The sequence below is a fragment of the Castor canadensis genome, chromosome 7 (assembly GCF_047511655.1).
Source record: "Castor canadensis chromosome 7, mCasCan1.hap1v2, whole genome shotgun sequence".
Classification (NCBI taxonomy): Eukaryota; Metazoa; Chordata; class Mammalia; order Rodentia; family Castoridae; genus Castor; species Castor canadensis.
Genome location: NC_133392.1, coordinates 145781254 through 145807978, shown reverse-complemented (window position 1 = coordinate 145807978; position 26725 = coordinate 145781254). Strand labels below are relative to the sequence as shown.

The 26725-nt window shown below is 49.6% G+C and overlaps 1 protein-coding gene across 5 annotated transcripts; it reads right to left on the bottom strand.

The window, feature by feature from the left end:
- Nucleotides 1–1532: 1532 nt before the first annotated feature.
- Nucleotides 1533–26725, bottom strand: E2f2 (E2F transcription factor 2). 5 transcript variants are annotated; one of them, XM_020175389.2, is made up of 7 exons: nt 26363–26725; nt 20815–20920; nt 18518–18737; nt 17616–17774; nt 15862–15976; nt 13359–13551; nt 1533–4887 (listed from the first exon to the last, which is right to left on the bottom strand). In XM_020175389.2, the coding sequence occupies exons 1-7, from the start codon at nt 26615–26617 to the stop codon at nt 4619–4621; spliced, it is 1317 nt and encodes a 438-aa protein (XP_020030978.1). In that variant the 5' UTR covers nt 26618–26725; the 3' UTR covers nt 1533–4618. The 5 variants fall into 5 exon arrangements, with proteins under 5 accessions (XP_020030978.1, XP_073937100.1, XP_073937101.1 ...); XM_074080999.1 differs by lacking the exon at nt 26363–26725 and adding an exon at nt 22739–22871; XM_074081000.1 differs by lacking the exon at nt 26363–26725 and adding an exon at nt 21426–21504.

Genomic DNA, 26725 nt, shown 5'->3' with positions numbered 1-26725 from the left:
TGTGCTTACTGGTCATTTGTTGATATTCTTTGGGAAAAAGTTTGCTCAGATTCTCTATTCATATCTTTTTGAGTTCTATGCGTTAATTTTATATTCTGTAGGTTGTCTTTTTTGATGAAGTCCTTTGCAACAAAAACGTTAATAAAAGTATTATTTATTTTGGGGTACTAGGGTTTGAACTCAGGGCCTCACGCTTGCTAGGCAGGTGCTCTACCACTTGAGCGACTCCAGCAGCCCTAAAAAAAATTTTTATAAGGTCCAATTTATCTCTTTTGTTGCTTCTGGTGTCATATTTTAAAGAGCTGGGAGCTGATGGCTCATGCCTGTAATCCTAGCTACTTCAGAAGCTGAGATCAGGAGGATTGAGGTTCAAGACCAGCCTGGGAAAATACTTGGCAAGACCCTCATCTCCAAAATATCCAGAGAAAAATGGACTGGAGGTGTGGCTCAAGCAGTAGAGCCCCTGCTTTATGAGCACAAAACCGAGTTCAAACCTCAGTCCCACCAAAAAAAAAAAAAAAAGACATAGCTTGGACATCACTTCCTCCAGGAAGCCTTCACCAATGACCTCCCCTCACTCCTATGATGCAGTTACAACTGTCACATGATTAGTAATTTTGTCTGTCTAGTGAGTCTCCTGAGGATGAGGACTGGGTCTTATTTGTCTCCATCTCCTCAGGGCCTAGCACATACTAGGTGTATTCTATAACCCACAGGTCACCATATCTACATGCAAAGCACTGAGGACACATTGGTGTCAAGAAAACCCATAAAAAGGTTCTTGAACAAGGCCTTAAAGAAGTAGGCACCTGCTCAGTGGAAATGGAGCACAGGGCATCGTAGGCGTACAGGCCCAGAAGAGGCGAAACGTGCGTTCAGGAGCTGTGTGGCTATGGGGAATGGGAATGAGTGGCGGGGAAGAAGTCTGAAGGTTGCAAACAGCCAAGCAAAGGGGTTAAACTTCGTCCTGATGACAGTCACAGATGGGCATCTGGCAGACAGAACTTTAGAAAGATCTAGGTTCTGGAAGGCATATGCTCTGGAATTTCAGCTACCCTAGCATCACTAGGACTTAGAATTCTGGATCCCAGCCCCAAGTTTCTCACTCAGCATTTCCCATAAGTTCCCAGGTGATGTCGATACTGCTGGTCTGGGGACCCCGCTTTGAGAAGCACTCATGCAGAGGATGAGATGGAGAAGAGTGGAATCAGGGAGGGGTGGTGGAGCAGGGCAGGCCACCCTTCCAATGTGGCATGGTTAACCTTCAGGCGTGGTAGCAAGCCAATGAGGGAAAAGGAGGGGGAGGGGAGGGAACCAGCTGGGCCAAGGCATTCCTGCTGCCAGCCCCTTACTCCTGGGGGGAGCGGGGCAGAGGCGGTCCAGACCTACAGTCATTACATGAGTATCATTCAGAATGCACAAGTCTGGGGTGCAGCTCAGTAGTGGGGTACATGTGTAGCATGCTTGAGGTCCTGGGTTTGATCCTCAACACCACACACTAAAAAAAGAAGGTACAACAAGGACAAGCCTCCCTGAGTTGCCATCGTTTAATGCCCATCATCACAACACGAGGAGGCTCAGCCGGTGCTCACCCAGGCAGGACTTAGGATGGAAGTAAGTGACCCTCATGAAGTCCCAGCACAGGGACCAGGAGCCTGCAAGCCTTCTTCATCCCATTCAGGAGCCAGCAGGCTGGCTGGGCTTGTAGTCACCTGAAGGGCCTCGCGCAAGAACAAAGTACCTGATGAGGTGGGACCACCAAATATGACAAAAGCCAGAAAGCTGTTTCCAGTCAATCCCACAGGCTTTCACTTCATATGTTCTAAGACACACAACACCCCACTGCTGGCGCACCCAAACTCTCACTACAATGCTAAACACTACAGGAAGAAGGCAGAGACACTTGGAAGGGAAAACAAAGTCAACCCACCCTAAAGCAAACGCCCAAGTTTCCCTGTCTCCCTCATCCCTCCATCCATGCTCGTTGACTGTGTTGCTGTGGAGAAAGGACATGTCCAACTTTACTAATAATTTAATGTTACTCAGTTTCCTGGAGTCCCCAAGCCTACGATGTCCCTAGGGACATAAGTGACGCGGGGGGGGGGGGGGGGGGGGGGGGGGGGGCTGCCGGCGGTGGTGGTGCCTGTTAGTGGGGCTGAGAAATTTCCTGGCAGAAATAATTTATCCTCAAAAGAAACTGGCTTCTCTCCTGCTCTAGTTTAAAAGTTCATGTGGTTCCCTAAAGGAAATACCACTCACAATGGTGTTCTTAAAGCATTCTACAGAACCTGGGAGGTCTCAAGTGTCACTGGCAAGAAAGAGGCACATGCTTGTCTCCCATTAGCCTGGGAGGTCTAGCCCCTCAGACAGGCAAGGTTTGGAGGGACAGGCTAGGAAGGGTGAGAGGCAGCTGCTCAGCAAGGTCCTGTCCTGTCCTGCAGCTGGTGGGGAAAAGCTTGAATTCCAGCCAGATTTAGCATTAAATTCATTCCAGATGGGTCCTGCAGGTCACTTCTCCCTTTTCTCCGATCTAAATCTGGGAAAAATCTCCAGAAAGAGCCCGAGGCATGGAGGTCAAGCGTCTCTGTCCTCAGAGTTGGTACTAGGCTAAATAGCAACCCAGCAGAGACCCTGAAACAGCAATGCCCCACTGGCCCCAAACCAGATCCCACACAGTAACACCACCCCACCCACCCAAGGGCCAAGGGCATGGTGGACTTCAAGGCGGACTTTTGATGAGACCCCTTAAGAGTGTTTGGGAAAGGGAGACCAAAGACATTCCTATAAAGCATACAAAATTAAAGTGGGGATATCTATGAGCTGCTGACCACTCCTAGCAGGACGCTAACTTGGGGGTCCAGGAAGCTGAATCAATGACAAGACATGACGGTTCCCAGTTGGGCATTAACTCATATCAGGCCCCATCCCAAAACAAACCCACATCTCAAACTTCAAAAATGCCAGTCAGTCAACTTAGGAGTCATTCAACCAACCAAGCCTACTTCATATTTTAAATCAACTTAATGCTACAAACTTAAAAAAAAAGTGCTGCCTAGTTGAGCCCTTCAGGACCCTAGCTCCCTGAGGGTGGGTGGAAGGCCTCTCAGACCTTCCTCCTGGGGTACCCCTCTCCAGAAGGCATGCCCTTGGTTCAGCCCAGAGCACTCCCCAGGTGGGGCAGAAAAGAGCTGACTTCCTGCCCCAGTTGGGCTACAGGGACACTGTGGATAGTCAGCCTCTGGGGGAATGGGGTAAACACCAAAGGAACTTCCCAGGCTCTTATACCTGAGGAGGTAACACCAGCTCATCTCCTCCTTAGCTGTTAGGGTCTGGTCTGCAGTTTAGACCTGTCACTCCATCAGCATTCTAGTAACAAAAGAAGCAAATCCGTCACTAAACTTAAATCACCTCTGTCCTTAGGGGTCTATGAGAGGTGTGTGTGTGGGGGTAGCAGGGGGTCCTTAAAGAATCAGCCCCTTCAACAACCATGGCAAATAGGGAAACAGAGGCAGCTCCTGGGGGTGCTTCATGTTTTCACCTCAAGTTTGTCTGTGGTGGAGGACCTCTGTCTCTGCCTCCCAGGTCTTGGAACTAGGACAAGGCAGAAACTCTGAGGAAAGGTCCCTGCGGCAGCCATGACAGCTACCTCCACATTTCTGTCTTCCTCACAAGCTCTTCTCTGCTGATACCCTGGAGGACTGCCCATTCTAAGGCAAGAGAGGTAAGGAACTCCATTGGAAGGGGGTCTCCTAAACTGCCATCTGCCCCAGGATGGCTGATAGAACCTTCTCCGGGATGAAGGAGACCAGGAGCCTAGGCTGACACCTCAGCAGGGAACATCAGGCTGAGAGTGGGAGGAGAGGTCAAAGGGCCTGGTACCTACTAGAATTATAAGACCTAAGTGCAATTAGCATTCTAGCAAACTGGAAGCCCCTCAGAGACCCAACTCCTACTGCCATGGGGAAGATGGGGAGTTGACTTTGGCCCCTGGAAGCCAGGTCTGCCCTTCTGCCTTGAGGAGAAGTCATACTAGAGACTAGAACAATCTCCCTGCTAAAACTCAGGGAGGATAAACAAAACTCAATCTGAAATAAATACAACGGGTTAATTAAGTGCTTCTTGAAAAATTGAGGGTCCTAATTACCCCTCAAAAGGAGGGAACAGGGCCTGTCCCTGAACCCGAATCTGGTCACCTGCACTTGTGGTTCTTTTTTTTTGTTTTTTGCAATACTGGGCTTGAACTTAAGGCCTACCCTTTGAGCCAATCCACCAGCCCCCTTTTTGTGAGGATTTTTTTCAACATAGGGTCTCATAAACTATTTCTCCAGGCTGGCTTCGAACCTCGAACCTCCTGATCTCTGCCTCCTGAGTAGTTAGGATTACAGGCATGAGCCACTGGTGCCCAGCACACCTGTGGTCCTTCATGTAAGAGGTCAGAGGCCAAAAGTGGAAGAACAGGACCCCATCCCTGATATGCTCCTCACCCACATCTACCAACATGGAAAGGAGAGGAGACATTGGACCTTGTGTCCAATGTCCCCGTGTGGGCAGAGGGTCTGTCAGTCTGTCCATGAGGAGGTAGAGACAGGGGTGGGGCTGCTGGGGTAGACAGGGCTACTCAATTAATCAACAGGTCCCCAAGGTCATAGGAGTCGAAGAGGTCACTGATGCCCTCACCCCCATCCAGGCCCCAAAGGTAGTCCTCCTGGTCCAAGGGTGGGGAGAAGCTGATGAGAGGGGAGCTGCAGGCCAGGCTCGGGGACAGGAACTGGTCCTCGGTCTGCTGCAGAAGTGAGTGTGGCAGCTCCAGCATGCTGTCCGTGGCCTCCAAGGGGACAAGAGATGGTGCTGGTGGCGGTGGGATCTGCGGGGGAGTCAGCGCTGGTACTGGAGACAAACAGACAAGGGTCATGCCTGACCCTATGTGGTGGGGACATATCCCTTTTCTGGCACCAACCCCAGCAACCTCCCCATTCCCCCACTCTCTCCCTTCAGTAGACACATGTTCTGCTCCCAAACAGAAGCCTGCCCCATCCACCTTCAAGGTCCTTGCTCCTGACATTGCCTCCTCTCTTCCTGCGTCATCAGTTTCTTCAGTGTACAGATCACTGCCATCGGCACATTGACACTCTCATAACTTGTGTCTCTCAAAAATACCCTCTCCTCAAACATGGTAAGCACATATGAATAAATCTCCTCAAACATTGTATGCACATATGAATAAAATAAAATTAAAAAAAAAAGAAGCAACTTCTAAGGCCATAGAAAAGGAAAGGCTATCTGAATTTAGCTTTTCCTTATTTTCCCCTTTGTCTTTAAACTTACTTTTTCATTGCTGAGAAGTAAGAAACATTGAAAAAATGAGTGTCATTGCCTCGTTCTTCTCTCTCTCTTTCTCTCTCTGACAGGGTCTTGGTATGTAGCCCAAGATGGCCTTGATCTTACTATGTAGCCTAGACTGATGAACTCACAATTTTCCGGGCTCTATTTCCCAAGTGCTGGGATTCCAGCTGCATGCTACTATGCCCAGCTTGTTTTCTCTGTTCTTAATATTGTTTTATAAAATAATATTAATAAAACAAAAGATCAGAGATAAAAAAAAAAATACCGTTTCCTAAGCGGCAGTCCTTCTGACAGATGTCCATGCCAAGGGTTGGACCCTTATCTAACACCATATGCAAAAATTAACTCAAAATGGACCATAGACCTAAATATAAGACTATTTAAAACTGTGAAGCTCTTACAGGAAAACAGAACAAAGACTTCATGTCAGGTAAGGGTGGCACACCTGTAATCCCAGCACGTGGGAGGCTCAGCAGGAGGATCATAAGTTTGAGCCCAGCGTGGGCTACACAGTGAGACTCTATCTCAAAAAACAGAAAAAAAAAAAAAAAAGGTTCATGCATTGGATTTGACCATGATTTCTTGGATATGACACCAAAGGCACAAGAAAAAAATAGACAAACTGGACTTAATGAAAATTTAAAAATTAGGCACAAAAACAATTATCAACAGAATAAAAAGGCAACCCACAGAATCGGAGAAAATATTTACAAATCATATGTCTGATAAGGGATTCATATCCAGAATATATAGAGAACTGCCCAAACTCGGAAACAATAATAAAAAACCCTGATTCAAAAATGGGCAACAGACCTAAACAGACATTTCTCCAAAGATACAGAATGGCTGATAAGCGTATAAAAAGATGCTTGACGTCACTAATTAGGGGAACACAAATCAAATCACTGCACACCCATGAGGGTGCTACTACCAAAAACCAACAAGTGCCAGCAACGACATTCGGAAATTGGAGCCCATGGGCACTGTTGGTAGGAATGCAAGATGGTGCAGCCACTGTGAAAAACAGTACGGCCATTCCTCCACTATTAAAAACAGAGGGGCTGGGGATATAGTTCAAGGCTAGAGCATGTGATTAGCACGCATGAGCCCCTGGGTTTGATCCCAACACCACACCAAAAAAAAGTAGAATTCAGCAATTCTACTTCTGGATGTACACCCAAAAGAACTGGAAGCAGTGTCTCAAGAAGACATTTGTACATTCGTGTTCCTAGAAGCATATTCATCACAGAAGCAACAAGTGACCACTGATAGATGAGTGAATAAGCAAAATATGAAATAATGTAATAGAATATTATTCAACCTAGAAAAAAGATATTCTGACATATGACATGGATGAATCTTTTTTTTTTTTTTTCGGCATTACTGGGATTTTGAACTCCATGCCTCATGCTTGCTAGGTAGGTGCTCTTACCACTTGAGCACTCCACCAGCCCTTTTTGTGATGGAGTTTTTTCGAGATAGGATCTCATGAACTGCTTTCCAGGGCTGGCTTTGAACCTCGATCCCCCTGATCTCTGCCTCCTAAGTAGCTAGGATTACAGGTGTGAGCCACCAGCACCCAGCAACATGGATGGATCTTGAGGACATTACTGAGTGAAATAAGTCAATCAGAAAAGGACAAATACTGTATGATTCCACTTATATGAAATACTTGAAATGGCCAAAATCATGAGACAGGCTGGGGGCAGCTCAGCAATAGAGTGCTTGTCTAGCAGGAATAAGGCCCTAGATTTGATCCCCACCACTGGGGGAAAAAAAAATCAAAAAGACAAAATGTAGAATGATTAGAACATAAAGGAGAATGATGAATGATATATTGTAAGAATTTTGGTAAATGTCACAATGTACTCCCAGCATAACAGTAATTAAAAATAAAAATAAAACAAGAATGGCCAGCTGGGCACCGGTAGCTCATGCCTGTAATCCTAGCTACTCAGGATACAGAGATCAGGATGATTGAGGCTCGAGGCCAGCCCAGGGAAATAGTTTGTGAGACCCTATCTTGAAAAACCCTTCACAAAAAAGGGCTGGTTCAGTAGCTCAAGGTATAGACCCTGAGTTGAAACCCCAGTACTGCAAAAAAAAAAAAAAGAGTGGCTGGGGGAGGGAGGAATGGGGAGCTATGTCTGTGAATATAGAGCCAGTTTACAGGAGAGAGAGTTATGGAGATGATGGTGATGGTTGTACAGAGTTATGAATGTATCTAGTAACACTGAAATAAATGTACACTTAATATAGTTAAGATGGTAAGTTTTGTTATGTGTACTTTAGTACACACACGCACACACACACACTCTATACCTGATCTCATGGCCCTCTCTAATTACTGGCCTGTTTTTACTGCTTATTTTCATTGTATACTTTCCTAAAACTTTGAGGGTCTGTTCCCACTGAGCCAATCCATGTGGCTAAATCGGTCAGTTCTCCAGCCTCATCTCTCCCTGCCTTCCCTGGGTGCTGGTGATGGACCCTGGGTTTCATGAACACTAGGCAAGTGCTCTACACTGAACCATACCCTCTCTGGCCTCCACTGGCCTCTCAGAATCACATGACACAGCTGTTGTGCCTTTTCTCCTCAAACACCTTCTTTATTTGGTTCCACATACACAGACCCTCCTGGCTTTCCTTTCCTGTTTTGCCACTTCCCCTAGGTCTCCACAGCTAGATTCCCCTCCTCTTCTCTCTTCTCAGCCCCTATAGTCCCTGCCTCTGTCTTCTTACTTTCCTTCTGTTGCTCCTCCCCAGGTGATCTCAGCTGGCCCTGTGGCTTTAAATCCCCCTGGAGGTGACCTGCTGCTCCCAATGGGACACCTGTAGCATGGCCCTTGGCTCTGAGCCCTAGACAGACTCCAACATGACTGTCCTGCAACCTCTCTTTGTAAACAGCTACAATGTATCAGAACTTGTTATCAAACCAAACTCCTAGTCTTCCCTGAACCCCTGCCTCCCTTTCCTGGGAAGAAATGAATGAACCACCATCCTCAGTACCTAATCCAGAATTCTACTTCACTGCATCCAACCTGACAACCACTCCAGGAGCAAGACTGGCCATCTCCACAGTCAAAGGCACTCTCCAAGCTTGAAGCCACTCTTCTGTGCCACTGCTGATGTGCAGGTCCTAGCCTGTCCGCACCTGGGTCATAGCAGGAGTTTCTCCCCGCCACCTTGCTTGATTCCTGCCCCTTGCAGTCTTCATTCTAACTTAAGAACCTTCCGGCTTCCCACTGGCTTGGAATAAAATCCAGTTTCCACTCAGGGTTGCAATGACCTTGCATGCCCTGGCCCCTGCCTGTCTCTCTGCCCCTTCCTGCCTTTCTCCACAGTTCACACTCTACCCTCTAGCCACACTATAACCCTCAGCACACCAAGGTCACATCCACTCAGAGGAAAGAAGGTCATTTCCTACCCAGGCACAGGAACAAGGCACTGGCAACTGCCTGACAGAAGATTCTAAGATTCAGAATTCCACCAGTTGCATCATTTCTTAAGCCCCAACCAAGCCATGCTTTGAAAATACAACAGCACTGGCAGGCAGGCTGTCTGGCCTAGCTCTCACTGCATGGGTAACCATGGGCAAGTGGCTTCAAGTTTCTGAGCCTTCATTTCCTGACCCCTGAAGGGGATGTCTGCCTCAAAGGGCTGCTGACAGGAAGGAATGATCAGTGTGTGTCTGCAGGAACCCTGCTGGGGGTCTGTTGCTGTCCTTATTCCTAAGCTTAGGGCTAAGGGGCCAGCTCTGCTCTAAGGCGAGGTACAGCTGGCCTCCTCATACATTCAGGTGGCCAAGAGGGAGGCAATGATCACCTCAATCACAGATGAGGGAAATGAGGCCCAAAAAAGTCAATTAAATCTAAATTTAGCTAGGCGATGGTGGCTTGCCTATAATCCTAGGTACTTGGGAGGCTGAGTTCAGGAGGATCACAGTTCAATGTCAGCTGGGGCAAATAGTTCATGAGACCCTATCTCCAAAATAACCAGAACAAAATGGACTGGAGGTATGGCTCAAGTGAGCACGTGCTCTGCAAGCACAAAGCCCTAAGTTTCAACCCCAGTCCCACCACAAAAGAAAAAAATCTGAATTTAAAAAATCTAATGTTGCAAGGCATCTATAATCCTAGTACTTGAGGCTAAGGTAGGAGGATAGTGAGTTCAAGGCCAAGCTGGGTTACAAAAAGAGCCTGTCTTGGGCTGAGGGACAGCATTCAGTTCAGTGGGACAGCATTTGCCTAGTATGCACAAGACCTTGGGTTCGATTCCCAGCACCGCAACATCTAATGTTTGCCCAGAACGATGTTGCTGGTGCTACATCAAAAAGCCTGGCTTGGGAACGAGAAGAACGCAGGCTCAGACCCCAGCCCTGCCTCTCACCAGCTTGTGCCTCAGTTCCTCAAGAAAAGCAGGATCCACCTCCCGAGTTGCTGGAAGTAGTGACTGAGGTCATACAGCAGAAACCTCCACCACAGGTCAGACCCTGCCCTCTTTCCTGCCACTGGTCATGGCCAGAGCAGAATTGCCATTTGTCACATCTGTGTCCCCACTACACTCTGAATGGCTTACTGTTTTTCTATCCCCCAAACCACACCAGTCTCTGCATGGTGGTGCTCAGTTCACATCAACTGTTTTCAAAACCACACTCAGGCTTTGCTTCTATGACCCGTTCAATGCTCATGAGACTTTTTTTTTTTTTTAAAACCAGTTCTGGTTGTGTTACTCAGGCTGGCCCCAAACTCTTGGGCTCAAGCAATCCTTGGCCTCCTGAGCAGCTGGGACTACAGGTGTGCACTACCCTGCTCAGCTACGAGTGAACCTTAAGTGTCCTCACTTTAGAGATGTAGAAACCAAGGCTCAGAGCGGTTAAAGTGACTCACCCTCAGTCAACAAGAAGTCACTAAGAGATGAGATACAGGCTTGAATCCAAGCCCCCAATTTCAAATCCTATACATCAGCTACATTTGGGTTTTCCTCAGAATGTTGGAGCCTGGAGAGGCGTTAGAGGCAACTCTTGATCATACCCCTTCTATTACAGATGGGGAAACTGAGGCTACAAAGGTTAGCAATTCCCCTGGTGAATTCCCAGGTCCCAAGACTGCAGTGGCCTTCACATTGAGCCTGGCCTCTGGAGCTCATGCCTCAAAATGACTCCACTTCAGGCCAGAATATGAACCGCGCACGCGTGTGTGTGTGTGTGTGTGTGTGTGTGTGTGTGTGGTGTGTGTGTGTGTGTGGTGTGTGTATCTTCAGGACACCCTCCTCCTGGCAGGGTGGAGGGTAGGCGTGGCATGACAGCAGCAAACACGACTGTTCTGCGAGCCTCTACTCCTCTCTGGGCCTCAGGGGTTTTGGTTTTTGTTTTTGGTGCTGGGGATGGAACCCAGGGCCTTGTTCATGCTCTGTAAGTGTCCATCTGAGCTATGCTCCAACCCCGTGATGGTCAGGTCCTGACCGGCAAAGCTGAGGTCAAACTTTTTTCTTGTTTACACCATGTGGTCCATCACCTCCACCCGAGATTTCAGAGGACAAGTGAAGTGAAGGTGGCTCTAACTTTGGAGAGTTGTGCACATGTTCACAGCTGAGAGGAAAAACAGCAGCATTGGGAGGAACAACAGGGTGGGGCACAGGCCTGCAGTAGCAGATAGGCACCAAGGAGGTGCCCAGAGGGACAGATGGCTAGCATACAGAAGAGCCTTGATCCCTGGAAGAAGCCAACAAATACAGAGAAGATAATAGAGAAGAGCTGGAAGCCAGGCATGATGGTGCATGTCTGTAATCTCAGCTACTCAGGAGGCAAAGACAGGAGGATCGAGAGTTCAAGGCCAGCCAGGCCTTGTTTCAGACTCTGTCTAAAAACAAAACAAAAACAAAATGGCTAGGGACAAAGATCAAGCGGTAAAGTGTTTGCCTACCAAGTGCAAGGCCCTTGCACCTCCTCCCAAAAAAAAGACTTGGAAAGTTGTGCTCTTGTCTGAGCTCTGCCATGAACTGGCTGTGTGACCTTAAGGAAGCCACTTGCCCCCTCTGGGCATTACTTTATTCACATGTGAAATGAAGGGTTGAATTAGATCAAGGTCAGCAAACTTCTATAAAGTGCTGGGCAGCAGTTAAGGCTTTGTGGGACTTGCTCCTCCCTAACTCCTTAAAAACGTAAAAGCCAGCCGGGTGTGATGAGCAGCACCTGTAATTCCAACTACTTGGGAGTTGGAGGCAAGAGGACAACGACTTTGAGGCCAGCTTCAAGGCAAAGTTAGTGAGACCCTATTTCAAAAGAAATAGCTTCTTCTTTTTTTCTTATACAAAATTGGAGAACAGGCCAGGCAGTGGTGGCTCATGCCAGTAATCCCAGTTACTCAGGAGGCAGAGATCAGGAGGATCGTGAGACCCTATCTCGAAAAAATCCATCACAAAAAAGGGCTGGTGGAGTTGCTCAAAGTGTAGGCCCTGCGTTCAAACCCCAGTACTGCAAAAAAAAAAAAAAAAGTCAGAGAACAAGAGGGTGGAACAGGTCCTGCTTGGGGAGGTTGGTACCGGTGGGAGGGGGGAGGAGGTGGAAAAATGGTAAAGGAGGGTGAATACGGTGCAAATATTGTGTACACATGTATGTAAATGGAAAAACAGTATGTTGAAACTATTCCAGGAATGGGGGGAGGCGGGGATAAAGGAGAATGGTGGACAGGGTGAATTCAACTGTGCTATGTTGTAAGAACTTCCGTAAATGCCACAATGTACCCTCACACAACACAACAATAAAAAAAATGCCAAAAAAAAAAAAATACAAACAGAAAGGGCTGCGGGTATGGCTCAAGTAGTAGAGTGCTTGCCTAGCAAGTGCAAGGCTCTGGGTTCAATCCCTAAAACTAGCCGGGGGGAGAGGAGAAAGGACAGAAAAACTAAAAAGCATAGGTCAGTGGAAAAGTGCTTACTTCATGTGTATGCAGGGTTTATCCCCAGCACCACTAAATAAAAACAAAACCAAAAAGCAAAAACCATTCTTAGTTTATGGGCCATATAAAAACAGTCCAGATTTGGCCAGCAGGCAAGAGCATGTCAATCTTTGAGTCAGAGAAATGGAATCCAACCCATGTTCTACAGACCCCACCACCCAAACATTGCTAGCTCTGCCTGTGTTTGAACCCTAGGGCTCTACTTAAGGGAATTCTGCTGCCACAAAAAAAAAAAAAAGTGGGGCTGTAAGAGTGGCTAGTGGTAAAAGCACCTGCCTAGCAAGTGTGAGGCCCTGAGTTCAAACTCCAGTGCCACCAGAAAAAACAAAACATAACAGGAGCCCTTCCTTGTTTGCTCTGAGGTTGCAGACAGAGCACCTGGAGAGTGTAGACCAAGGTAAAGACGCAGCTGTGAGACCTTGGGCAAGTCACATCACTTCTCCGCCTCAGCTTCTTTATCTCTAATAAGATCTACCTCAAGAAGGGCTATGAGGAGAAATGTGGTGATGGAGTATCTGGGAGAGTCATGGTGTAGAAAGCCTAGTTTCTATCTCCCGAGTTTCAGGCCCTCTTCAGGAAACTGTTTCTCTGTCACTTGCTGAGGACCTGCCAGGGGCTTAGCTGTGACCAGTCCCCACAGCAATAGTGGTACTACTGTTAGTAGCAGTAGGAAGGACAATAGTCAACAGCTGTCACCAGGCCAAGTGCTCTCATGGAAACTCTCAGATCCTCACAATAACCCCAGAGTTAGCTATTAATTACTCTGCCCATTACAGTTGAAGACATTGAAGCAAAGAGAAGTCAAGTAACTTGTCCAAGGACACAGAGCTGGTAAGTGGCTGAGGTAGGATTCAAGTCCTCTGCCCATGGAGCAGCATCGGCTCCACAGTGAGACAGGTACACACAGGCGTCATAAAGCACAGAGGGCCCCTACAGACTGTACCCCTAGCTGGACAGGATGAGAGGACGGTAAATATCCAATAAACACAGATGTAGAAGGAGAAACTAAGGCCAGACACTCTCCTCACCTCCTGTCCCTCCGGACAGAGGGCCTACCTGAGGATCCTTCGGGCTCCATGATCCCATGGTCAGTGCTGACATTGGGCTGGGCACAGTCAGGGTTGGGGCTAAAGGCGGAGGTGGACGGGAGGGGTTCGTTGGTAGGAGTGTCGGGTTCCTGCACCTCTTCTGGGCACAGGTAGACTTCGATGGGCCCTTGGGTGCTCTTCAGATACATCTGCAGGCTCTCCTGGAGGAGGAAGAGAAGCCAGCTCATGGCCCTGGACACTGGACACTAATCCACAGAGCAGGGTGTATGGACGGACACATGTGGCTGCCACCATCCATGTGAGCAAGTTCAACCCCTGAGTTGGACACTGAAGCCTGTCCCACCTGGCTGGGTACACATCATTGTTAGGCTGTTCTGCTTAAGCCCCCTTCTTTCAGGGAGAACTCTTTGATTTCCTTTGAGAAGTCACTCCCCTCTCTCCGGTCATGCAGTTTTGCGGGGAGAGCCCTTCCCCAGTGCCCAGTGCAAAGCTGTGACAAAGCTAGATGAATCAGTGATATGATTGGTTCAGGGTGGCACATGGTCCAAGTTGACCCAACTAGCATTCAGTCCAGAACTCTGGATGAACTTGCAAGAAACAGAAGCTCCCCTCCCACCAGGGTGACTGAGCTGGCATCACACAAACCATCTCTGCCACCTGGGAAGTCAGCAGAGAGGCAGGTGGAGGCAGAGAGCACAAAAGAGATCATGGTTTAGCCAGGTGCTGGTGGCTCACACCTGTAATCCTAGCTATTCAGGAGGCAGAGATCAGGAGGATCATGGTTTGAAGCCAGACCCAGGCAAATAGTTCACAAGACCCTATCTTGAAAAAAACCCATCACAAAAAAGGGCTGGTAGAGTAGCTCAAGATACAGGCCCTAAGTTCAAACCCCAATACCACAAAAAAAAAAAAAAAAAAAAAAAAATCATGGTTTGAGCCCCTGCATCCAGCCTTGCCTCTAAGCTCCAAATCTCCCCTTGGACTTGTCACTTGGTCCCCTTCCTTACCCCCAGCTTAGGCCAGTTGGACTTGGCTTCCTGTTAGTTGTAACCAAGAGCCCTGAGACTTGGCCTTCCCATCCCTGCCTCCTTCCTACCACTTCCCCATAACATAAGCCACAGTGACTACACACGTGACTGCACATGTGACATTCAGGCACACAGTCAGCTCTCCATGCAGTGATTCACCTGGCCAAACCCTACAGTTTTTGAGACCCAGTTTACCTGTAATCCCCACCCCCACCCTAGCGATGGTTCCTCTGTTCTTATGCTCTCAAAGCACATATTCAGCCTAGAAATGACAGCACTGCCACCTGCCTGGGTCTTCTCCCCACAGTGTCTTGAGGGGCAGGTCTTATCTCTGTAGCCCTGGTTCTTTCTTCAAACAAATTATTTCTTGGGCCCTTATGTGCCACACGCTGGGCTGAGGATAAAAGGTAGGCAGAACATTCTCTTGTAAAGCTTATACTTTTTTTTTTTCTACAGTACTTGGATTTGAACTCAGAGCTTCATATCAGGCCCTACCACTTGAGCCACATATCCAGCCCTAAAGCTCACACTTTTAACAGATGAAGTAGAATATGAACACGTAATCGGGCCATGAAGATGTAGTATGGTGCAAAAGCACGTGAAGCCTTCAGGTGATCAGGAAAGACTTCCTTGAGGAAGTGACTCAGGTTAGAGTTGAAACTCAAGGATGAACAGCAGTTAACCACCAGAGGGAAGTGCATCTCAGCTGGAGGGAGCAGCATGTGTAAAGGTCTTGCACTAATGGCGGGGAGACTACAGACAGGTTGGTGTGGGCGAGATCAATGGGCCAAGCACCAAAGACTTCATCGGGAATATTAAGAAATTTGGTCTTATGGCAGGCGTAGTGGCCCACACCTGGAACCCCAGAACTTAAAAGTCAAAGGCAGGAGAGAGAGAGAGTTTAAGGCTAACATGGGTCACATAGAAGACCATCTCAAAAATCCAGGGCTGGAGATGTAGCTCAGTGGCAAAGTGATTGCTTAGCATGTGCGAGGCCCTGAGTTTGAGAGTTTGGTTCCAGCACCACAAAAAAAACCACAAACAAGCTGGCAGAGTGGCTCAAGAGGTTAAGACCACTTGCCTAGCAATCGTGAGGTCCTGAGTTCAAACTCCAGTACTGCCAAAAAAAAAAAAAAAAAAAGCATAAAGAAAAGAATTTTGGCCATGAACCTAGAGGGCTCAGGCAGCAGGAAAAGACTTGTGAGAACTAACATGGTTATGTATGGGCACACACATGCATATGTGCAGGAAAGCAGGCAGGTGAGATGCAGAAAGAACAGAGACCCTCTGCAGGAACAGAGACTTCCTCAGGCCCAGCTCCGTCTCCATTGCTCTATCTGCCCAGGTTTGGAAGCTACCAATACTGCCGCAGGCACCAGAATGGACAGTGGAGCTTGGGACTGGGCAGTGCCAGGGACAGAGTCTACAGAGCTACCTGGGACCTCCTTACCTCTGGTCTCCATCAAATGCTTCCCCTCTCACCTCTGGCTTCTCAGGCACTTCCAGTCTTGTCTGTGGAGGGGCCTTGACCGCAATCACTGTCTGCTCCTTAAAGTTGCCAACAGCACGGATGTCCTGGTAAGTCACATAGGCCAGTGTACAGGCAGGAGAGTCAAGAAAAGTAACTGCCTGGTCAAAATGCAAACCTCGAGCCTGCCAGGCAGTTCTTCGCCACTTCTCCTAAGACTTTGAACATTATTTTCTCACTCCTTATACAACTCAGAAAAACCCAAAAACTTTTAACTGTCTTGAATATTTCAAGCTAACTCAGATCTCTTTAGAAAGAAAATGGGAAGCTGCACCTAGTGGCTTCCACCTGTAATCCCAGCAGTCAAGAGGCACAGATCAGGAGGATAGTGATTCAAAGCCAGCTTAGGCAAAGTTTATGAGACCCTATCTCAAAAATACCCAGCACAAAAAAGGGCTAGCAGAGAAGAGCACCTGCCTAGCAAGCATGAGGCCCTGAGTTCAAACCCCAGTACCGCCAAAAAAAAAAAAAAAAAAAAAAGTGGTCAAAGATCAGCAATAGTCAGGAGGGTCAAACAAACAGATGTTGTACAGAAAATGTCTACAGAAATGTGCAGAACTATATTTAAATATCATACAGACATGTCATCAAGGAACAATAGCTGAATTGAGGTGGCAGCTCACTCTTTTTTCCCCCTCCATTCTCCAGATTTATTGAAATGTACCACTGGGAGTGGTGTCACACAGCTGTAATTCCAGCACTTGGGAGGCTGAGATAAGAGGATCTATAGTGTAAAACCAGCCTGAAGCCAGGTGCCTGTCGCTCACGTCTGTAATCCTAGCTACTCAGGAGGCAGAGATCAGGATAATCACTGTTCAAAGTCAGTCCAGGCAAATCGTTTTTGAGACCCTATCTCGAAAAAACCTTCACAAAAATAGATCTGGTAGAATGGCTCAAGATGAAGGCGGAGTTCAAGCTCCAATACTGCAAAAAAAAAAAAAAGACTAGCCTGAGTTACATAGTTAGACCCTGTCTTTAAAAAAAAAAAAAGAAAGAAAAAAATTAAGCCAGGCAGGGTGGCCCAAATCTGTAATCTTAGATACTCAGGAGGTAGAGTTCAGGAAGATCGATGCTCAAGGCAAAAAAGTTTAGGGGACCCATCTCAAACAGTAAAAGCATGGGTGGCAAGGTCCTGTTATCCCAGCTAAGTGGGAAGCAGTCCAGGCCAGCCAGGCGTGAACATGGGATGTTATTGCAAAAAGAAACAAAGCAAAAAGGACTGGGGATGTGGCTCAAGTGCTAGAGCACCTGCATACCAAGTGCAGCCTCCTAAGTTCAAACCCTAGTACTGGAAAAAAAAAATAAAGTCAGGCACCAGTTGCTCATGTTTATAATCCTAGCTACTCAGGAGGCACAGATCAGGAGGAGGATTGAAACCAGACCCAGGAAAAAATCAAGAGACCCTATCTTGAAAATACCCAATACAAAAAAGGGCTGGTGGAGTGGCTCAAGATGTAGGCCCTGAGTTCAAAGCCCAGTACTGCCTCCCCAGGAAACAAAAACAACAACAAAAACAAGAAATGTACTTGTCTTGTTTTAATAATGGAAAAGTAACTAATAGGCTTGAGACAAAAAGCCACTCCACCAAGGAAGGATAAACAGATGTGCTCAACCTTAAGGGCACTTAGTGCCTGCTGGGAGGTATTGAATCAACTCTGGGTTCCTGTCAGGCCCTTGTCCCTGACCCCTTCCCATGCATGGAGGATATCTCTTGTTGGCTTTATCCTCAGTCAGGTGCTTGAAGTTCAGAGTGCAGCTCTGGATGAGCTGGTCCAAGGCCTGCTCTGTGCTCATCAGCTCCTTCAGCTCCTGCCCCAGCTGTTGCTGCTTTGCAGGCCGGGTGGGGTCTTCAAATATTCCCCTGCCTCTGGAACAGAGCAGCCCCCAGTATCAGAGTTAGTCCAGATCCAGGAGCCCCACTCCATAGCTGCCCTGATGAAGCATGGGAAACTCCAGTACAAGGCTAGTCACAAGGTCTGCAATGGTGCCCTCTGGGTTGTGCGAACCAGGGGTGGTGCCTAGTTCCAGGGAGTCCCATGGATTGGAACTTGAGGTTTGGGGGTGGGCTAGAGAGAAGAAACAAGTGAACTCTATTTTTATCCATCTCTATGCCCCAGCCTCCCCCAAATGGTAGGAAAGCAGAGGGACCTCAATCCTGGCTCCCTGTGTGGGTTTTCTTAAGGGTCATGTCAGGGGCTGAAAGTCTTTAAGACCTTGTAGCCTTCGGGACAGGAATATGGTTTACACCTACTCAGTTCCCGGGGGGCTTTCCAAGCCAAGACAGGGGATCTCACTATCCCTGCCACGCAGGAAAGATATGGGATCCTCTGAGATCTTTACACCCGCTACATCTCCATCTCCACTCTGCCCCACTCTTCTCAAGCTCTCCTGCTGTTATTACTCCAGCACTTACACCTGCCAGGCACCTGGCTCAGTTTCTTGCCCCCAGCCTCTCAAACCTTACTGGCTGCTCTCCGTCCACTGCCAGCACCTGTGCCCATTGGAAAGTTGCTATCAGCCCCACCCCTGACATTTCACACCCATTGGCCATTGTCCCTAGACCCACCCACAGCGCGTGCACCATTGGACGGCGGCATGGCCGGCACTCACACCCACTGGATGTTGTTCTTGGCCTTCTTGCGGATGAGCTGGATACCCTCCAGCACATTGGTGATGTCGTAGATGCGTCGCTTCTGCACATCCAGCACCTCCGCAGCCCAGTTCAGATCCAGGACCCCATCCTGAGACTCACTCAGGAGGTAAATGAACTTCTTGGTGAGCAGCCCCAGTGATGTGTCATACCGAGTCTTCTCCCCCGGGGACTTGGGGGCTGAGGAGGAAAGAGGAACACTCACAGCTCAGAGGGGCCCAACCTAGGGACTCTCCATGGACCTGGATCCATTAAGTTCTCCCCTCCCCACCACTTCCCAGTCTACAGAGCACTGTCCCAGAGACAGGGAACCTGATCACCTAAGGGGAAAGAGACTTGCCAGGGGCTACTGTCAGGACCAGAAACCAAGTGCCCTGACTCCTGGTTCCATCACAGCTCAGCACAGCCGTATTAACAGCTGTCACAGCTGCTCACTGTTCTTCACACTTTCCATATGCAAACAAATCTAATCCTTACAACACCCTATAAGGTTAGTGAACAACATCCCTATTCTGTAGATGAGAACACTGAGGTACAGCAGCGTGATGTAACTTGCTTAGTTCACTTAGAGTATGGCAAAGCTAAGATTTCAATCCAGGTAGTTTGACTCCACAGTCTTCCTTCTTAACCATTACCCTCTCCAGCTAGTTATGCCAGGAATTTGCAATTACAGTAGGTAGGGAAAAACAAGCCTGGATTTGAGAGTGTTTTTATAGATGCTTTTTCTTTCCACATGTAGCCCAATAATTAGCTGAGAAGAAACAGTCATATAACATCAAACGGGGCAGGTTCACAAAAAATGTCCCTTTCTCAATGCGGCCGATGTCACAAGACCACATGTCAGCTGCAGCATCTTAAATCACAAGGGGACTTTTGCAATCAAGTGACTTGCAAGTCACATAGCAAGTTAGTGGCCAAACTAGTTCTGGAAGCTGAGTTGAAGAGTCTCAGATTCCTCAGGAAGGGGGCTTCAGAATTCCTTAACACATACATGGCAAGGTATTGGCACACAGACTGCTTCACCAGGTTTTGTGTTCATGGCAGACATTACTAATCAATCAGGGCACTCTTTTCCCCTAGTCTGCTAAGCTTTGGAATTCTTCAATACAGTGCTCTGGGCAGCCTCCACCAATCAACTGGTGATCATTCCTGATCTGCCTATGCCTCACTTTACAGATGAGACAAGGGGGTTCACAAAAGGGAAGAGATCAGTCAAGTCAGGTCAGAGCCCTGCCTGGATCCCCAAATTCCCTTCCTTTCCCCAGTGTCTTAAGTCATACCTTCCTTCATTAGGTACCTGGGAAAACTAGCATTTCTCCCCAAACACACCAGCTTAAACTCTCACCTTTTTTTTTTTCCCCCAGTACTAGGGACTGAACTCAAGACCTTGAGCTTACTAAGCAGTTCCTTTACCATTTGAGCCATGGTACCAGCCCTTTTCGCATTGATTACTTTTGAGATAGGATCTCCCTTTATGCCTGGGCTGGCCTGGACCTCGACCCTCCTTTGCACTTCCTGCATAGCTGGGATGACAGAGATATACGCCTCCATGCTCAGTCATTGGTCGAAATAGAGTCCTGTGAATGTTTTGCAGGGGCTGGCCTCAAACCAGGCTCCTTCCCATCTCCACCTCCTGAGTAGCTAGGATTACAGGTTGAGCCACCATGCCTGGCCTTAAACTCCCACTTTAACCAGAATGTTAACTGAAAGTATCCAAAGGCAGAAACTCCTCCAGCTTAGCTTTAAGAAAGCTCTAGTCGGGAAGCCTGTGGATCCTAAAAACCTCTGAGCTGGTACAGGCCAGATGAACCCAAGCTTCTCTTCCCTTTGAATTATCTAGCTCTCTGTCTTTATGTGGGAGAAAGGCTCCGGTTAGCCTCTGCTCCCCTCTGAGCTAAATTCTCTTTTAGAAAAGATCAGATTGAACTAAATATGAAACTTAAAAAATAGTAGGCTCCTGAATCAACACTGGTGCATGGTGTGGAAGAAACAGTGTACAACATCCATCGGTTTCAGTCCTGATGCCACTTACTAGCTGTGTGGTCCCAGGCCAAGTCCCTTGAGCTGAGTCTCAAGTTGCCTCCTCAGTAAAAGGAACATAATCCTATCTACTAGGCAGATCAGGAGCAAGAACACACAAGAAACCCTCGAAAACAGGAAAGTGTGATACAAATATTAGTCCTGGTTATCTGGGCAGGGCTGCTGCCCTCTGCCCCTGCCCCACCCCACCACAGATTCCGCCATAGGAAGCTCTTACTTTTGGGGCTGGGCAGGCCATCCACTCGGATGCACTTCCCCTTGGGAGTCCGGAATTCATGAACTGCAGGCCTGCCGATGCCCTCCAGGTCCAGCTTCCTTTTGGCCTGGGAGAGAGGGAGAAGAAGAGGCAGTTTGAGAATCAGTCCCTCATTAGTCTCTCCCCAACCTGAGCCAAGGCATGGAGGCTACCAGCAGCCACCTCCTGTGTCTGTTTGCCACTAGTCCTGGTGAGGCACGACAGCACTTGGTAAGGAAATAGCAGTGACCTGAGAAGTGAGTGCTCAGAGCGGGGAAGTCTTGTTTTCTGAAGGGCAAATGAAACTCCCATATCTGGGGCCCAAGCCCTAGAGCCCTACCAAACACAGGGTGGCCAAGGGTTCAGGGTTGCTTAACCACAGTTCTCCCTCCCCCCAACCATACATGGAGAAGTGGGTGTGACCTAAACCACATCAGGCTGGGGACGGGGCCCTTCCGTAGAAGCAGCTGGCCCAGCCAGGCTGGGTGCCCATCACAGCCGCACAGCTGGCCCTTATCAGGGTGGGGTTCAGCATCCACCCAGACCCAAGGGACTTCCTGGCTTGGTGTGGGTACCATGCCCCAGGGACGTACCCACATTGGGAGGCCTTACAAACATCACCACCCCCCATGTACAGGCTCCAGCCCAGGGCCTCCTGAATAGACTGTTTGCCAGTCTTTCTTCAATGAGGGACAGACAATGAGTCCTTCCTTCCCCAGTGTCTTAAGGACAAGCAGCTGAGACCCTCCCCCCATCCTACCCCTCCCACCCCCCCCACCCTCCACATTCCCGCCACGCTTGAGAAACACCTGCTGAGGAAACCAAACCACAGACCCATCTGCTCCTCTCCACCCTGCCACCACTGACACCACCTGGTAGTGGCCCCATGAGGCCAGAGCTGCACTGCCCGGAAAGGGCCTCTCTGCTAGTTAGGGCTGGTCAGGGGCGGGGCGAGGGCAAGGCCAGGGCACTGGAGCACTGGGACAGAGTCAGCTGGACTCTCCAGTACCCTCCCAGGCTCACTGTGTGTCCTGGGAACATGTTCCATAGCTAGGAGCCTCAGTTACCTGCTCTGTAAAATGGAGCAGAAAAATCCCAACCTCCAGGGTTACTCAGGAGTAACTTCTAGAAAGTTCTTAGCCTATGGCTTGGTGCACAGTGGGGACTCAGGAAATGTACAGTCCCTTCTCCAAACCAGATCTTGACATCTTCCTGGACACACCCTCTGGGGGCCACTAAGCCATTTCCTTCCTCTACTGTGCCCCAGTCCCCCAGATCCCCCGCCTTGGCTGAAAGGCCTATTTTAACACTTTGGTGATGAGGTCATGCTCGGCAGGGCTGGGACTTGTAACTGCTGCTGAGCACAGCTGGGCTGACAGGTGGAGGAAGGTGACAGCCCCTCCTGGTTTCAGTCCCCCTTCCCCACTCCTGCCTCCTCCAGGAAGGCTTCCTGGACTGAGTGGAGGAGCTCTCCCTTGCTTCCAAGTGCCTGGATGACTCTCCTCTCCTCCATCCCTATCCAGACCCAGACATAATCTAAACATCTCTTGCTCATTTCTGTTGAAGTCTCTCCTGAATATTCCTTATCTATCTCTCCCCCTGCGAAATCCTACACTCCAAGGGTCTGGCCCCACCCTGTCACTAGAGAAAGGCCCAGTCACTCACTGAAACCTTCCACATGCTCTGCACCAAGCCCCAGCACCCACCCCCTCAGTGAACCTCCCCATCCCCACCAGGACCCATTTTACAGCTGAAGTCATGGAGGCTGTGAGCCCCAGGACCTTTGTCAGTCTTGATCAAAGCTGTCCACCCTAGGATGCCTCATCCATCCCTCAGAAGGAATACGGAGGGCAGAGAGGAGGGGATAGTCAGCCCCTGCCCACCTCTCCCACGAGAACCTCATTACCTGCATGGGGAGGGATGTTGACCAGAATCTGGTGCCAGGCCTGTCACATGCTCCCATGTCTTGCAACAATACTGACAATCTCTCTTGGCAAGCACGTGGACTTGAGATTAAGGTGCCATGGTCATGGCAAGGTCACACAGACAGACAAGAGGCAGGGTTTGAACCCAGGTCTACCCAATTCCAAGGCTATGTACCTGGCTACCTCAACTTCATCCCACACACATTCCTCAGGATTTGCTGGAATGCAGGCCAAGACCTGGTTATGCCCGCCCACCACCACCCCCATCATTTCACACACACTGGCCACCTCACTTTTCTTCTCCCTCACCCCTTTCTTGTACTCCCAGGGTCCCTAAGTAGCAAAGTGTCTCCCACCTGAGGGACACCTCCCTGATACCTTTGGGCACTGCCTAGAGAAAAGTCAGTGTGTAGCTGGCCTGAGCCTGCAGAGCACAGGTGACAGAGGGTAAGCCCCAAGAAAGGCTGAGCCCAGGCCTTGGGGTCAGACCAGCCTGATTTGAAGCTAGGCATCCCCCTTCTTAGCTGGGTGAGTGGGGAAAGCAGGTGACCTTGCGTCAACTGTAAAGTTGGTGGGGATTACTCTCTACCTCTGTTGAGGACTTAGAAAGACAGTACAGCAAAGCATCCTGCCCAGGCTGGCAAGTGGCCAGCAAGGGCAAAGTTCAAGGATGAGCTGAAAAGAGACAGCAGAAGAGCAAGGGTCTGCCCCACACCCAGAGGCCAGCATGGCTGTAACCTGGATCCTCTTAGGCAGCCCCTTTGACCTGGCTAGCCCCTTGGAAAAAGAGCACTTCTTTCCCGGAAGAGCAGAGATCCCCAGGTACAAACCCCTTACAGACTGGGCACCTGTAATCCTAGCTACTCAGGAGGCAGAGATCAGGAGGATTGTGGTTCAAAGCCAGCCCAGGTGAATAGTTCGCAAGACCCTATCTCGAAAACACCTATCACATAAAAGGGCTGGTGGAGTGGCCCAAGGTGTAGGCCCTGAGTTCAAGCCCTAGTACCACCACCAAAAAAAAAAAAAACCCTTACAGGCAGCAAGGTAAGGAAACCACGTAAGAGAAAGAGAAGTGGCTTGCCCAAGGTCACACAGAGAGTGAAGCCAGGTCTCTAACTCAACTCCAGGCCAAACTGTAAGGAGCTCAAGCCTAGCCTTCAGCCTCTAGCCTAGCCCTGTGGTAGCTAGACAGCCTTGGATTCCCTATCCTGCCCCTCTGAGTCTTCATTTCCTCTTCTGCCCCCTCTGATCTGCCTTGTGGAGTTCCAAAAAATGTTCATTTTCAGCCTACTCCAGTGGTGCACACATGTAGTCCCAGCTACTCGGGAGGCTGAGGTAGGAAAATCCCTTGAGCCCAGGCAGTCAAGGCTAGCCTGGCTAACATAGAGACCTTGTCCATAAATAAATAAATAAATATTCTTTTACTCAGAGGAAATTTGGGAATATAGATAAATTAAAAGTCAAGGACAAGGGACATTGTACAATCCCAGTGTCCTCAATGTCCCTAGGACTGACACAGAATAATCTATGTGCCTGGCCAGAAGAGGGATTCAGGGTGGTGGCAAGAACACTGGACAGGGAGCAAGGGGACCTGGTTTTGGCCTTCATTCTGCCATTCAACTCGGTTTTCATCCCTTTAAAGGACAGCTCCCTCAATAAATCCTGCTCGCTCTGCACTTTGCAGTCTGGCCACAAAGCAGGTGGCCACACCCAGGGTTGGGTTTGGAGCTGCTCCAGGTCACACCCTTGTAAATGAGTAAGCAGGGGGCAGCCCTGCCCACAGGGCTGAGCCCCAGCAGCTGGGGACCAAAAGGAGGGGGATTCTGGAGCTGGCAGGCCTTTAAGGGGTCTGGTCCAAGGAGACTTCCCCACTTCTTGGCTTGTGACTTGGGTGGGTGACTTCACTTCTCTGCTCAGTTTCCTCATCAGCAAGGTGCCTCACCCAGGCATCTTGACCAAGATAACAAGCATGAGGAGTGCCAAGCAGCACCTGGCACAGGAGAGGCATTTGATGAAGGAAAGCCATTCTTGCTAAACTCTCGGAACCCCTCTGGGAGAGGGTACAGACAGATGCACTGCTTCCTCTGCAGCAAAGGTTCAAAACAGTTCAAAACCACAGCTGTTACTGAAACTCCAGGCTGAAAGCAGCTGGCCAGAGGAGACTGCGCCCCCACTGAGCCTCCTTCCTTGAGGGCTCCTAGCTCCTAAGTCAAGGCTGCACAGAGAAGGGTACCTTGTATGTCAGGTCACTCCACCCCATCTCCCTGTATGACCTTGGACAGGTCTCATCCCCTCTCACCTTCAGTTTCCCCCTGTAACACGGAACTACTAATTCCACCCACAATTCACAGGCCACAAAAAAGGTTCTAGACCATAAAATGCTGAGCACAAGACACAACAAGATGATAGTTATCGTCAGTTGCTTGACCTATAAAATGGGAGTAGCAAGACCTGCCTGCTGCCCTCCGAGCTGGAATTAATGTGCAGGAAGGGGCTCCAGAAGGTAAAGCAAAGCCTGGTTCTCATGACAGGAGCTGGGGCTCTGCCTGCAGACAGATGGCTAGGATGGATGCCTGCTGACTGGCACAGGCCTGATAGATGCCTCTGGGGCTGTAGAGGGTGCATAACCCTACTCCTAGACTTACTCATCACACCTACAAATAGGCAAATCTATAACACCCCCATCTCCCCTTCCTGGAGCCTTCTTCCAAAACCTAGGCCCTGGAGCTGGAAGTGACCAAGATGAGCTAGTCCCATTCACAGCTACCCCATGCACAAAAGAAGGGGAAACTGAGGCCCAGGCCTATCCAAATACACACAGTGAATTCCTGGTAGTCAGGACCCGAAACCAGGCTCACGAACCTCCACCCCACTCCCCCAACTCCCCAGGGCCCTTTCCCACCCCACCCCCACCCTAAGATTGTTTCCATTCACCTGGGCTCCAGGAATTCCACTCCCTCAAAACACACCCTAAGCTGCAGCCTGGTGCCACCACACTTAGGGCCCTCCCTGACAACAGATCAGGGACTACATAAGGGAACAGCTCATTAGAACAGTAACCCCGGAGGGCCGCCTGCATTTGCATCTGCTACTGGCTATCTGGGAGGAAAGACTGTGCTTGGGGGAGGACCTGGGACAGACACATGGGAAGGAGTGGCTAGATGGACAATTTGGAGTCTGTCCAAGCCAGACTGGACCCAAGAGACCCACAAAAACAATCCCCTGTCTTAAAGTCCCCAAGATAACCCCAGGCCAAGCTGTGTGCCTGGGCAATAGCCATGCTGGTTCATGGGCCAAACAATGAAGGGATAAATGAAAGGTTGGGTGATGCTAGATGCCTTGTGGTCTTGCCCAAGGTCACACAGTGCGCTAGGGACAATGGGTTGTGTCTCCAAACTCCCAGTCCAGTGCTCACTCCACTCCACTGAGTAAGATTACTTCATCTGAAATCTGATTCGGGGGGCAATGGATTGTTCTGGAACCTGAAAGCTCATCTTCCTCCCCAAAACTCGAGCTGCTGCTACACTCATGAGCCTCAGGCGCCCCTCACTCCTTTCCCCCACCCGGAAAAGCAAAGGGGAAGCGGCGGGGGATCCCAGCATTACCGGCAGCCGGCCTGGGGGCATGGAGCGCACAACCTGGGCCTCTGGTCGGTGGGGGGTGGCGTCGAGGCAGGTACCAGGCGCCACAGCAGTAGGCACCGTCTGCGGGTACAGCGAGGTGTAGTAGGTGGTGGTGGTGGCCGGGCAGAGCTGGGGGCTGCTGAGGTCAGACGGCCACAGTTCCGTGGGGCTCAAAGCGGGCACCCCCTTTGTGGGCTGCGCGGTGGCAGGAGCCAGGGCTCGGGGCCCGCGCAGCATGGTGAGTCCGGCGCCCCCTACCCAGTCGGGCCTGGTGCGCCCGAAGGCACCTGCGGGCTCTGGAGCCTGCAGCGGCTCACACCGCCCGCGGCATGGCGCGGAGGCCGG